We start from the raw sequence: 13,836 nt of genomic DNA, 5'->3' as shown, positions 1-13,836 counted from the left end.
TTACTTTTCGAATGAGTTTCGAAAAGAATGACCACAGAGTACATAATATTATTCTGACAATGACCTATGGAATGATAGCTGTCAAACTTTCTTAAATCTGTACACCGCAATACACCGCCATTTTGTTGTTGACAGGTTGACAGCACTTTCGAATAGACTATCGAATAGAATGTGCTGCGTTTTTTCCGGATCGCTCTACTGTCCGCACTATACTAGTGACTCACTAGTGACTCACTCGTGTGTGTTGGGCTCCTCCCAGTGCCTTGTGGCACGCCTCCGCGCCGTCAGTCTTCAGTGACTATACTAGTGACTCACTAGTGACTCACTCGTGTGTGTTGGGCTCCTCCCAGTGCCTTGTGGCACGCCTCCGCGCCGTCAGTCTTCAGTGACTATACTAGTGACTCACTAGTGACTCACTCGTGTGTGTTGGGCTCCTCCCAGTGCCTTGTGGCACGCCTCCGCGCCGTCAGTCTTCAGTGACTATACTAGTGACTCACTAGTGACTCACTCGTGTGTGTTGGGCTCCTCCCAGTGCCTTGTGGCACGCCTCCGCGCCGTCAGTCTTCAGTGACTATACTAGTGACTCACTAGTGACTCACTCGTGTGTGTTGGGCTCCTCCCAGTGCCTTGTGGCACGCCTCCGCGCCGTCAGTCTTCAGTGACTATACTAGTGACTCACTAGTGACTCACTCGTGTGTGTTGGGCTCCTCCCAGTGCCTTGTGGCACGCCTCCGCGCCGTCAGTCTTCAGTGACTATACTAGTGACTCACTAGTGACTCACTCGTGTGTGTTGGGCTCCTCCCAGTGCCTTGTGGCACGCCTCCGCGCCGTCAGTCTTCAGTGACTATACTAGTGACTCACTAGTGACTCACTCGTGTGTGTTGGGCTCCTCCCAGTGCCTTGTGGCACGCCTCCGCGCCGTCAGTCTTCAGTGACTATACTAGTGACTCACTAGTGACTCACTCGTGTGTGTTGGGCTCCTCCCAGTGCCTTGTGGCACGCCTCCGCGCCGTCAGTCTTCAGTGACTATACTAGTGACTCACTAGTGACTCACTCGTGTGTGTTGGGCTCCTCCCAGTGCCTTGTGGCACGCCTCCGCGCCGTCAGTCTTCAGTGACTATACTAGTGACTCACTAGTGACTCACTCGTGTGTGTTGGGCTCCTCCCAGTGCCTTGTGGCACGCCTCCGCGCCGTCAGTCTTCAGTGACTATACTAGTGACTCACTAGTGACTCACTCGTGTGTGTTGGGCTCCTCCCAGTGCCTTGTGGCACGCCTCCGCGCCGTCAGTCTTCAGTGACTATACTAGTGACTCACTAGTGACTCACTCGTGTGTGTTGGGCTCCTCCCAGTGCCTTGTGGCACGCCTCCGCGCCGTCAGTCTTCAGTGACTATACTAGTGACTCACTAGTGACTCACTCGTGTGTGTTGGGCTCCTCCCAGTGCCTTGTGGCACGCCTCCGCGCCGTCAGTCTTCAGTGACTATACTAGTGACTCACTAGTGACTCACTCGTGTGTGTTGGGCTCCTCCCAGTGCCTTGTGGCACGCCTCCGCGCCGTCAGTCTTCAGTGACTATACTAGTGACTCACTAGTGACTCACTCGTGTGTGTTGGGCTCCTCCCAGTGCCTTGTGGCACGCCTCCGCGCCGTCAGTCTTCAGTGACTATACTAGTGACTCACTAGTGACTCACTCGTGTGTGTTGGGCTCCTCCCAGTGCCTTGTGGCACGCCTCCGCGCCGTCAGTCTTCAGTGACTATACTAGTGACTCACTAGTGACTCACTCGTGTGTGTTGGGCTCCTCCCAGTGCCTTGTGGCACGCCTCCGCGCCGTCAGTCTTCAGTGACTATACTAGTGACTCACTAGTGACTCACTCGTGTGTGTTGGGCTCCTCCCAGTGCCTTGTGGCACGCCTCCGCGCCGTCAGTCTTCAGTGACTATACTAGTGACTCACTAGTGACTCACTCGTGTGTGTTGGGCTCCTCCCAGTGCCTTGTGGCACGCCTCCGCGCCGTCAGTCTTCAGTGACTATACTAGTGACTCACTAGTGACTCACTCGTGTGTGTTGGGCTCCTCCCAGTGCCTTGTGGCACGCCTCCGCGCCGTCAGTCTTCAGTGACTATACTAGTGACTCACTAGTGACTCACTCGTGTGTGTTGGGCTCCTCCCAGTGCGTGTGCATGGTGGCGGGCGACTTGTGGCACGCCTCCGCGCCGTCGGTCTTCAGGGACGGCTGGGACAGATCTGTGTAGACATAAACAGCGGGTTGAAGAAGAGAAATATAGGGTCTTAGAAAAAGAGCAAGTTGTAAGGGTGTCAGTCTTATTTTATAACACCCAAAGGGGTTTGATAAAATCCTTTTATCCTACTAATATCATAAATGCGAAAATTTGTGAGTATGTACGTATGTTTGTTACTTCTTCACGTCAAAACGGCTGAATAGATTTTAACGAAAATAGGAATGGAGTTAGCTGACACCCTGGACTAACACATAGGATACTTTTTATTCCAGTATTTCCACGGGATTTTTGTTTAGGCGAAGCGAAGCTCGCGGGAACAGCTATCACGTTATATTTGTTAAAATATAGTTTTTTTGCATTTTCCTTTATACAGAGTAAACATACATACCTCTGGCGCGGGAAGGCATGACGATCATGGGCGGGATGCGCTTGCACTGGTGGTACTGCGCCTCGATGGTGTTCACTACTATGCGCACTAGAGACTGGACTAATGCGCATAGTGGGCCGCTGTCGTAGTGGTACTGTGGAAGTGAATACATAATTAGTGTAAGATTTGATATCTAAAGGTGCTATATATGTCGCAGGCAACTGGTTTAATCTCCTGTTTGATTGAACCACTAGCCCGTTCATTGGATGGCGCTATTCAGTTGTATGACTAAAGGACAACTCGTCAAGTCGTTGATTGTAACGTTCGACGTCTTGACTGAACGTCATTCAGCGGAGTCGTTGAATGGGATATAGTATAGCAACTTTGTAATGTCTGGTCAGGGTGAACATCACCAGACAAGAGTCAACAAAAAGACTATGTTACAAAGCTCTTATCTCACAAATTAACTAAACAATAACAATAAATGTACCTTCATATTGTTGTTCATAATTATCCAGTTTCGCCTTTTTTTTTCTTTGAAACTATCCGCCCGCGGCGTAATAATAGGTAAATCCATGTTGTCACACTATTTTAACACAAATAACGCACTTTAAAGCTAATTTATTTGCAAAAAACTAACAATATAGGTGCTTTTTGTGTCAGCTGTTAGCTGTTAGACGCCATATTTGTTTTATTCACCACCTGACTGATTTTAAGTCAGCTAACTAGTTGGACGTTTTGTGACGCTTGTACAATCAACGTTCGGCCTAGTCATACAACTGAACTGCGCCATCCAATGAACGGGCTAGTGGTTCAATCAAACAGGAGATTAAACCAGTTGCCTGCGACATATATAATGTTACAGAAGACGTGTCGATCTGTCACAATTGGTTTCTATTGATTGATACAAAGTCCTTGGTCATTCTCGACCGTTTATGCGCTTTTACGAAAACGTTAAGTTATTACAGACATGGGAATTTTTTTAAATGCATAGGCCCAAGGGACTCCAGGTGGGGAGTAAAAAGAAAAAGAAAAGCTCACAGGAAAATCTACTTGATAATATTGGCAACATCCAGGTATGCTGTGTTAATTTACACGGGAGCTAGGCTGGATGAGCTAAATTTGGGGGGACATGTACAAAGCTTTCACTCGAGAGAGTCACGGAGCTTGAACCCCCCTCAGAACATAATTATTATGGTCTATATTTTTTGAACAAACGAGTACCGAAATTGTGTTTATGCGTTGCTATTGCTCCACGTTATTTATCCCAATATGTCCTAGCAATGACTCATCTCTCTCTGTCAATATCGGAAATGTGCAAAAGACATAGGTACTTAGAACTCGTTCGTTATTTTTTTTACTGTAGTTGACTTACTTTATTTATTTATTTATTGTTCCACCAACAGAATAACACACATACAATTTATTAAAAACTAAGACACAAAAAGTGACTTACTTTATACAAGAAGACGAGTAAGGCCATCAGCCAGTGCCGCCTCACGTGCGGCTCTAGAGCGTGCAGCGAGTGGGTCACGGGCGCCGCGGCCGCACCCGCCACGCCGCCGCTGCAGTACTGGAATATACAGAGTGGGGTTAAAAAATCATTATGAATCAAAGGTGTACGATAAATGGTTACATAATGAAGGCTCTCATCATAAAGGCAGTAATTCTTGAGCAAAAATGGTTGAATCAGTATCCAGGTCCGATCTGCCGTTCGAATACAGGAGTACAGTTCAGTAAAACAACTTGATAAATCCTGAAATTGGCTTCGATTACACTTTTGTGTTTTGTCAAACTAACCAACTGTCAATCTTTGAAAGAATGTCTAGGCGGTTTGTTAGTTTGACAAGGTACAAAAGAGCTCTAGGTTTCTCGAAATTTTTTTAACCGTCGAGTGAACGAAATAGTACGTTTGAAGTGATCAACGTAAAAATACGTCAAGAAACCGAGAGGCGATCGTAACGATACCAAAAACAGTGAGCTTTTGTGCTGTGAATACGGCAGCAGCTCTATTGTTAGGCGCCGACACGCTAAGAAGTAGAAGAACACGTAGTTCCTCTTAAAGTCATTAGTCTTAGCGTCATTAAAGAGGCTTTCACTGAAATACTAGCTTTTTAGCTTAGTTTACGTCTCTTTCTTTGTTTATAATCATGCTGTCTGAGTCAAATTAAGTTTTTATTTCTTTCTATCTATCTACTGACCTGTAACAGCACGAGCGTGGGCTCGGCGATGTGCGCGCCCATCACGTGGTTCTGGTCCAGAACCTGCGGCAGGTTCGCCATGAACGCGTTGAAGATGGACGATTTTCTGTGGACAAGATATTATTATTATTAAAACATCGCACACACGGACATCCGACCCCAAACAAGGCAGAGGGGCAAGGGTATTATTATAAATTCTTTATTGCACATAAAAACATTGTACAAAGTACTACAAAGGCGAACTTAATGCTAGTAGCATTCTCTACCTGTACCAGTTAATGTACAGCTCGAACGGTTCAAGCTACATACATGAAACTTGGCACGTAGGCTTCTTAGGTGAGTGTAGGTGAGCACCAAGAATCCACCACATTAAAATAACAATAAAATGTACTGGAGCGATTTTTGCGCTTCAACCTTCATAATTATGTCAGTCGCCTCCTTTATATATCGAAAGTGGCACTCTTCGTAAGTCTTTGTCGAAGATAGTCTTCACTACATACCTGAGAGTGACGGGCGACATGTGAAAGTACTTCTCCACGATGTTGTACCCCAGCAAGAGGAACAGATGTTTCAGGACCACCTCCTGAGTTCGAGCCACGGCTTTGTCGTCGGTGGGGTGTGCCTGGTCCGATCTGGGAAAGACACAACAATTCAGTTATTATGGCAAATTAAATTATACGAACATGCCAAGGATTATGTATTGTGGGGTTACTTAGCAGAATCTTATGTGCAGCATACTCATCCACTGAGCTGCACAAAGGAAGTCTAAGGTAATGTCGGCATCAAATCTATTACTGCCTTACTTTGACAGTATATGGACAGAAAGAGACAGATATATATTTAATACGGACATTAGATTTAATGTTCCTTTCTGCAACTCAGCAATAGAGTCGATTTTTTTTTAAATAATTACAACACTTCTTACATTAAATTTGAGTTACCATCTTCGGAATTGCTACAATTCTCTATCAAGGTCACCGCACATATAAGCGTAACGTAAAGGGATGGCCTCTTTTTCTCTCTCCAGAACGCGGGCTCGCTAACATACAAAGATTGTTTATCTTTTGTGCCAAGTAAGGACAAATCGATTATATACATTTCCAGATACCTGGACAAGAACTGCATGAGGAGGAACACCAGTAGGTTGGTGGTCTCCTTGTCGGTCTCCTCGAGGTGCACAGCGCGCGGCATGTAGCTCATGTCCTCTGTGGACCGGCCGGATAGGGAGTGGAAGCCGTCTGGAAGAAAAAAAATTACATTAATCAATGCGCTATGGCACAGGACCGGTCAGAGGAAATCTACACTTCAAGCTATATGTCCCTGACTAGGGATCCCAGGACCTGATGATGATGATGAACTAAAACTAATACTCGAAAATGTAAATTGATTCATAATAACACTTTTCACACACGCACAATGTTTTATAAACCCTATTTTTGTGTCATCTCGGTTTTTTTGCAAAATCTTGTAACTTTCGTACTTTTAAACATTTTAGTAATACTCCGAAGTACCTATCTTACTCATCTACTTTATTATTAAATAAAGCAAAATCAAACAGTTTCTTTCTATCATCATTCATTCATCAAGTGTTTAAAATGGCGATGATCTTCACTGGGTGCAAACTATGAGCTATAGTTATATACCCAACTCGGGGTCCCACTTATCGTGTAACCTATCGACAAGTGTCAAAAATATTTACGATCGCAGGAAACTAAAGAGTTATGTATATATGTATGTGTATATATGTTCCGAGCGCCATCTGTTGATCTTCGTCTGAACTAGTGGCTAGGAGTCCGCCACATGTATAACCATCTCAACGCAAAACTTTAATTTTATGTCTATTCATGATTATTTTATTCATAAACAGGCACCCACCTTGTGTGTTATTAGACTTGGGCTGCGGCGGCGCGGCCAGCAGCTGACCCAGACCGAATCTAGACGTCTTGCGCTTCAGCAGCGGGGCCGAGTATTGACGGGAGTACACCTTCTCTCGCTCTGAAATGCAAACAAATTACATGAATATTATAATAACAGCTGGTGCTGGTCACCGAATAATTTTTTTTTATCTTTTTATCTTTAGATGATCCAATGACCAATTTTGTTTAAAAATTTGGTATGTAGGATAGCTGAAGTCTTGGATTATCATTAACACATATGCTACTTTTTTACCAGAAAATCCAGTTCTCCACGCTTAAACTTTTGAAAAATACTGTACTACTATATTAATCTATCAAGCTGAAAAATTCCAATGCTAGACATCTCAGACCCCCTCATCCAACCTAACTACTTACCAGCAACTTATAAATGAGGTAAGGTCATACACCTGTAAAACTTATGGATGCAATAAATGATTGAGTATTGAGTCATTGGTCTACCAGGGGGCAACCCACGCTACGCTTGACGGTGTATAGTCTCATTATAGTTGGCGATAGAAACCTGATGATGATAAGCTCATACCTTGCGGAGGCATGTGCTGGTGCTTGGGTTCAGGCGCGGAGACGGTGCGCTTGTAGGGCCACTTGGCGCCCAGTAGCGCACTGAGGGAGTGCTGGGTCCGCGAACAGACGGACAGTGCGGAGTGAGCGCGGTTCACCTTGTAGAGGAAGGCGTCGGGTGATGTGTCGGAGGATACTAGGTCTGTGGGGGAAGGTTATGTTGTTAAATAATAATAACTAATAATTAAATTAATTTATTTAAGTTACAAGACTCAGAGATGGTTGGAAGAAGTTTTTTATGGGGATAAAACTGCTAGTAGTGGTGATCTTGTGTAGGTATGGTGTGGAAGTAAACTGTTATTAATTTGATGTGAAAGAGGAGAATGAAGATAAGGTATGTTATAGTTTTACAGTGGGTTAGACAGAAAAACTTAAATAGATTTAAAAGCCCTATGTGAGGATGACGACGATTTATCCACCTGTTTCACCGTGTAAATATGTGTTAAGAAAATATAATACAGAAAAATAAAACAACGAAATAACATACCACTGTAAACCAATCCGCAAACAACTAAACATAATCTGAAAATAACAAACAGAAAATATCAACAACAATTAAAAAACACTCAACCAAAGCTTAAATTTACATAAAGTAGGTCTTAAAACTACTCACCCCGCAAATTAGCAAAGTCGATGTTCTTCTTACTCCTAATATGCGCTTCTAGAAACAGTGCTTCGAATCTGTTCAGAAAGAACTCCCACGTCAGTATCTTCCTGTCACTGAGAGTGTTGTGTAGTTGGTAGATGGACTGGAGGACCATCGGACGGTCGACGATGACCAGGTCGAATTGTGTCTCTAGGCAGTATAGGAGCAGCTGGAATAAGAGGAGATTGTAATTTATGGTTACTTTATAATGTAATTTATATATAGCATTAGCGAAAGAATTTTCGCCATCGGTCCAGTAGTCTCAAAGCCTATTCTAGTGCCTGCTTTATAATGTTGATTTTTTCCAACAGTGCTTATGAAGCCTATTCCTAATGTACTATCTTTCTGTCACTGAGAGTGTTGTGTAGTTGGTAGATGGACTGTAGCACCATGGGGCGATCTACGATGACCAGGTCAAACTGGGTCTCTAGGCAGTATAAGAGCAGCTGGAATAAGAAAAAAATTATAAAGATGACGTTAGTAGAGAGATTTGTATAAAATACCGTTTGTGTTATATTAAGAAAAGCTTAGAATAGAATAGAATAGAATAGAATATATTTATTGACAAAAACTTAGCCTATTACAACATGTTTATGATCTAAATAAAGTAGAAGTAGTTAATCTTAAATAATACCGCGTTAACTCACAATTTACATTACACAAGGCTTCGACTGCATGAAATGGCCCTGGCAACCTACACTAGGAGACCTGTATCGTAGGAGCCAGTGTCTTTCGTTCATCGCTTGAGTTTCCTACTTGTTAGACATATTTTATATTTTAGTTTTGTAGCTACATATTTAAATATAATAATACAATACTTAGTGCATATAAATATGGTATGATATAAATGAGTATATATATATATAAGGGTAAATAAATACTTAAGTATATATATCATTTCCTAATAATTTTTAATTTTCTACATTTAGCAGACCTTCAATTTCGTCATAATTGAGTGATTCTATATAATTTACTGTAATTCTTTTGCATGAGTGGAAAGTGTTTTGGTATAGATTTATTATTTTATTTATTTTATTGTACAAAAATGGTCCAAGAAAGGTGTGGAAATTTTGAGCAAAAGAGGTCCTTTTATGGGTGATTCGACAGACTTTGTCATTTCTGCGGGTGCTACAAAAGAAAACCGGATCGTAAGCTATTTGGGTATGTTGTTTTAATATAACCGAGCGAATGTACAGTCCACGAACCGTAAGCACTTTAGTGTCTGTATAAAGTTTTGATGTTGGATATCTGAAGGGTTTGAAATATGAGACCTTTAGTAGCGCTCTTTGAGATCGCTCTGCATGGATCATGTGTGTTTTAGAGGCACCTCCCCAGGCATAGATGCAGTAGGTTAGTATGGACTGCGCAAAGGCAAAATAAACCATCTTAAGGAGTGCTTCATCAGCTATATGTCGTAATTGCTTGAATATAAAGATCAGTTTGCGGACACGACCAGACAGTGACTTGATGTGTGATATCCAATTTAGATGCTTATCCAAGATTACTCCCAGGTACTTGATTTCATGCACTTGTTCCAAAGAAGGGCAAGAACAACAAATTGGGTCTACACAAGAGTGAGCTGTGACAGTGAAAGTGCCTGTTTGGGGTTGACCATTGGATCTTATTGAAAAAGTAACATATTTAGACTTTTTAAGATTTAGGGTCAGAAGGTTATTCTTAAACCAATGCACAACACTACTTAGACCATCTTGGATGTTTTTCTGAACTCCTTGCCACGTCTTGCCATGGAGCACGATAGCAGTGTCATCGGCATAAGTGACAATAGCAGCATTTCGGAGTTGGAGATTGCACAAGTCATTTATGTAAATGATGAATAGTGTCGGGCCCAAAATGCTGCCCTGAGGAACGCCATACGCTGAGCATTGGAGGTTTGAGCTTACTGTTGAGTCGATTTTACATGACTGAGTTCTCATGGTCAGGTAGCTGGTGAAAAGATCGTGCTGAATGCCACGTATTCCGATATTGTATAACTTGGCTAGCAGAATGGGTATGGAGACGGTGTCAAATGCCTTGGCAAGGTCAAGGAAGATACCAGCGCAGCGGTCACCCTCATCAATATGTTTCACTACAGTCGCGGTGAGGCGTGCGACAGCATCCTCCGTAGACCTTGCCGAGCGGAAACCATATTGATTTTCTGAGAGAAGGTTTTGTGACTCAAGATATTTAAGCAATCTCTTATTTATAATTGTCTCAAGGATTTTTGATATGGAAGGGAGAACTGATATTGGCCTATAATTAGATGGCAGGCTTTTATCTCCATCTTTATAAATGGGGTGCACCACAGATCGTTTGAGGGCAGTGGGAAATATGCCAGAGTCAAGACTGAGATTCACAATGTGTACGAGGGGAGCTAATATCAGGTCTTTGGCTACTTTAATAAGTTTGACAGGTATCCCATCCCATCCCGTGGCACAGTCAGCTCGCATGTTATTAATTATAAGTTGGATCTCTGTGTGATCAGTAGGTAGTAGCCCAAAGGAGCCTGGTTTATGAGAAGCACTTTTTATATTTCGGGAGAGCAAGTTTTCATCTAAGTTATGTTCTCGTATTATCGTTTTGGCTAGATGGTCACCGACATTTGCAAAGTATTCGTTTGCATTATCAGAAGATTCCAGTGCTGACCTAGGACCTATCAACAAGTCAGAAGCGTTTTCCTTTTTCTTTTGTATGTGACATATTTTTTTAAGAGTTTTCCACATTTTTTTAGGGTCATTTTGAGCTTTTTCAAGTTGCGATTTTTCATATAATCTTTTTAATTTTTTTAATATGCTATTACAATAATTTCTGTATTTTTTATAAGTCTGTTGTAAAATTATATCATTTTGATTCTTTCTAAGGTTTTTATGTAGTTTATCTCTCTTTTTTATTGATTTTATTAGGCCAGGCGTGATCCATGGTTTGATATTATTCTTTGATCTAGGTAAAACTCGAGTTACGGAGTACTTGTCTATGGAACTTTTTAAGGTCTGTATAAAAGAGTTAGTTGCATGTTCAGCGTCGTTACAACTAAGTATTTCCATTAAATTACTATTTTTTAGGTCCATACAAACCTTGTCATAGTCCAAAGAGGTTGTAAATCGTGAGACATGTTTGTTTTTAACACTCTGTTGAATGGCCGAAAGTGACAATAATACAGCTTGGTGATCCGTAACTGTGCTATCTAAAACTATTGTTATTGATGGGTTTTTACTTTTTAATAATATATGGTCAAGACAGTTGCCTTCATGAGTTGGGTAGGTATGAGCCGGAAGCAAAGTGTGTGTTGCTGTTAAGTTTAGGTATTTTTCGGAGTGACTGTCTCTGTTTAGTGGTTTTATATCGATGTTTATGTCTCCTATAAGGACGATATTCGGGTAACTTTGATTTTGCTGCAGGACTGTATCCAGTGAGTTAAGAAATTTATCAATATTATTGTATGAAGGTGATCTGTAAATGCCCAGTAAACAAAGATTACAGTTTATTCTTAAGAGAAGACAGTTAGCATCTAATATACTTGGCTCGCAGCAGTTAACATTCAGACTTTTTTTCCAGTAAATAACCACTCCATCGTTTTGGATTGGATTATTTTTTGTGCAACTGTAGTCATATTCAGACAAAGTCGGTAATACCGGGTTATTAATTAATCTACACTCTGTTAGAATTATTATGTCAATATTACTATTTATTCTGTGTAACAGTACTGACAAATCGTTAAAATTTTTATTAACACTTCTAATATTTTGGGTAAGAATAGTTATATATTGGTTGGAAGATGGTAGGTAACAATGACATTCCTCAGCTGAGAGTTCGTAGGAACAAGAAACTTGGACATTATCAATGTCCTTGTTAATATCGGAAATTATAGACATTGTTTAATATCTAATGTGGATAAATTCGTCACAAACACAAATATTTGAATGATGACTAGGGGAATGTTTAATATTATTGAGTGAGACTAGAGCAACGAAGTACTTATGCCGCATATTTGATTGAGCTAGTTTAGTTATTGTCAGTTTACAGTGTGAGTTAAGGGGTTGTATGATAAAATATAAAAAGTTGGAGGACATAAGTCTATGCTTATAAGTATAATATATAACTATATTTAGTTGGTAACAATCCATTGCGTATTTTAAAACCCAGATTGGTGGATCTATTGTTGCAGTGAAACGATAATATAATATGAATATAGCTTTTAATATGTTTAAACTGGCTGGTGAAAGGTTAGTGCAATAGCAATATATACCCATAATAACACAGATTTTATAATATTGATACAAAATAATAAATAATTTGCCTACACAGTATGGTTGTCCATTAAGTATAGCAAAACATTGGGATATGTATGCAATTTCATGTTCTGTTTGTCTACTATATCTGTACAATATCATAATAGAACATAAACTAGAATAATATACAGTTAATAATATACAGGACGTTAAGTGATATGTAAATATTACGGAAATCTTAAACACAGTGAATTTTGTTTGCTTGATGACCAACACATAACAAATTAACAAAAAGTTTATTCGACAATTTAAGAGTTAAGTGTTTTTAAGAATTCTACATCACGAACATAAAGGTATTCCGAGGATTCCGTCTTTCGTAGGTACACACGTCCGTTTCGTACCCAAGCATATTTGTATCCAAGTTCTCTTGCCTTTTGGCGGGCAGCTGCGTGAAGTGACTTTATTTCTGGGGTCAGATGTTCCACTACGTAGACATTTGCCTTTTTTTCGCACGCAATACCTAAGTGACTGGTATTTAACTTGTCTGTGGGGTGTTCCTTGTTGTACTTAGTGGCAGCTGTAAGGTATGCATCCCTTTGACGTGGGGACTGAAACTTCACTAGTAGGGAGCGGGGGCGGGAACTCTGGGGGTTAGCTTTAGATATGCGAGAACAGAATACGAGGTCGTTGTCCTGGATTTCACAGTCAATCACTTTACTCAATTGTTGCACGATATTTGTAGGATTTTCGGATTTATACTCGGGAACACACTGAATTTCCAGATTAGCCACACGGGAAAGTTGTTCCAGCTGGTTGATGCGTTGATGGAGGGTAGAAATCGTACAGCGTAGGTTCTCGTTCTCCTTTTGAATCGTTTGCATGGTTTTCTTGAATGACATAACTTCAGACTTGAATTCCTCAAATTTATCGGAGGAGAATTTAATTGACTCCTTAATATCATTCATTTCTGATTTTATGTCACGTAATTGGGTTGCGAGGCAGTCTTTTATTGAGGATTTTATTTGCACACTTAACGAATCCTGCAGCTCCTTTCTGATAGCAGCTGTTAAATCCTCTTTAGTCATGCATCGGTTACAATTTGTAACAGCGGAGGCAGCACTGTTAGAAGCAGAGGCGGCGGCGGTTGGGGCATTATTTCCCCGCTGTTTACGAACTGTTACGTTTTCCTTAGCAGGGACGCGGATCGGCGTATTTGAATTATCTCCCTTCGGTCGTTTGGTGGTGCACGTCGGGCAGAGCCAGGACTTTATTTGACTCTTGCTGAGGTTCGCAACGTCAATACTAACGCATAGGGCATGATAACTTTCTTTACAAAGCGTACAAACCAAGCATTTTTCGGTTAAACAAATGTCGCTTGTGCAAGCGGCGCATGTTTTGTCCGTTATCTCACTCATAGCGGAGCAGTGGACGGGACGGCGCAAGCGGTTAAATGATGACGTCAGGAGTAAGCGGGACGGATGGATCGGGTATACAACCCAACAGCCGAATTCGGTGCGACGACAGACGACAAGCGGCGGTCTAACAAGGATGTCAGCTGCTTGTGATTGCTTCTGATTCTCGAGTCCGAGCCGACAACACCCGATTTACCCGAAGCACTAGTATTTAGCGATTGGCAAGTTTTAATCACAAAACACAACACTG

General features: G+C 41.6%; 1 protein-coding gene across 1 annotated transcript in view; it reads right to left on the bottom strand.

Annotated features, from left to right (window-relative positions):
- The window catches only part of LOC105385038 (protein unc-79 homolog), a 76,497-nt gene that overhangs the window by 22,520 nt on the left and 40,141 nt on the right, over positions 1-13,836 (bottom strand). Inside the window, exons 29-37 of the mRNA XM_048622271.1 lie at positions 7,916-8,117; positions 7,265-7,444; positions 6,683-6,802; positions 5,916-6,045; positions 5,308-5,439; positions 4,808-4,913; positions 4,063-4,179; positions 2,628-2,760; positions 2,147-2,243 (exon numbers count right to left, since the gene is read on the bottom strand). Of these exons, the coding sequence (XP_048478228.1) occupies positions 2,147-2,243; positions 2,628-2,760; positions 4,063-4,179; positions 4,808-4,913; positions 5,308-5,439; positions 5,916-6,045; positions 6,683-6,802; positions 7,265-7,444; positions 7,916-8,117 (1,217 nt within the window). The remainder of the gene's footprint in view (positions 1-2,146; positions 2,244-2,627; positions 2,761-4,062; positions 4,180-4,807; positions 4,914-5,307; positions 5,440-5,915; positions 6,046-6,682; positions 6,803-7,264; positions 7,445-7,915; positions 8,118-13,836) is intronic.

The sequence above is a fragment of the Plutella xylostella genome, chromosome 7, assembly GCF_932276165.1.
Source record: "Plutella xylostella chromosome 7, ilPluXylo3.1, whole genome shotgun sequence".
Classification (NCBI taxonomy): Eukaryota; Metazoa; Arthropoda; class Insecta; order Lepidoptera; family Plutellidae; genus Plutella; species Plutella xylostella.
Note: the sequence above shows the minus strand (reverse complement) of the source record. Positions and strands in the feature narration are given on the sequence as shown.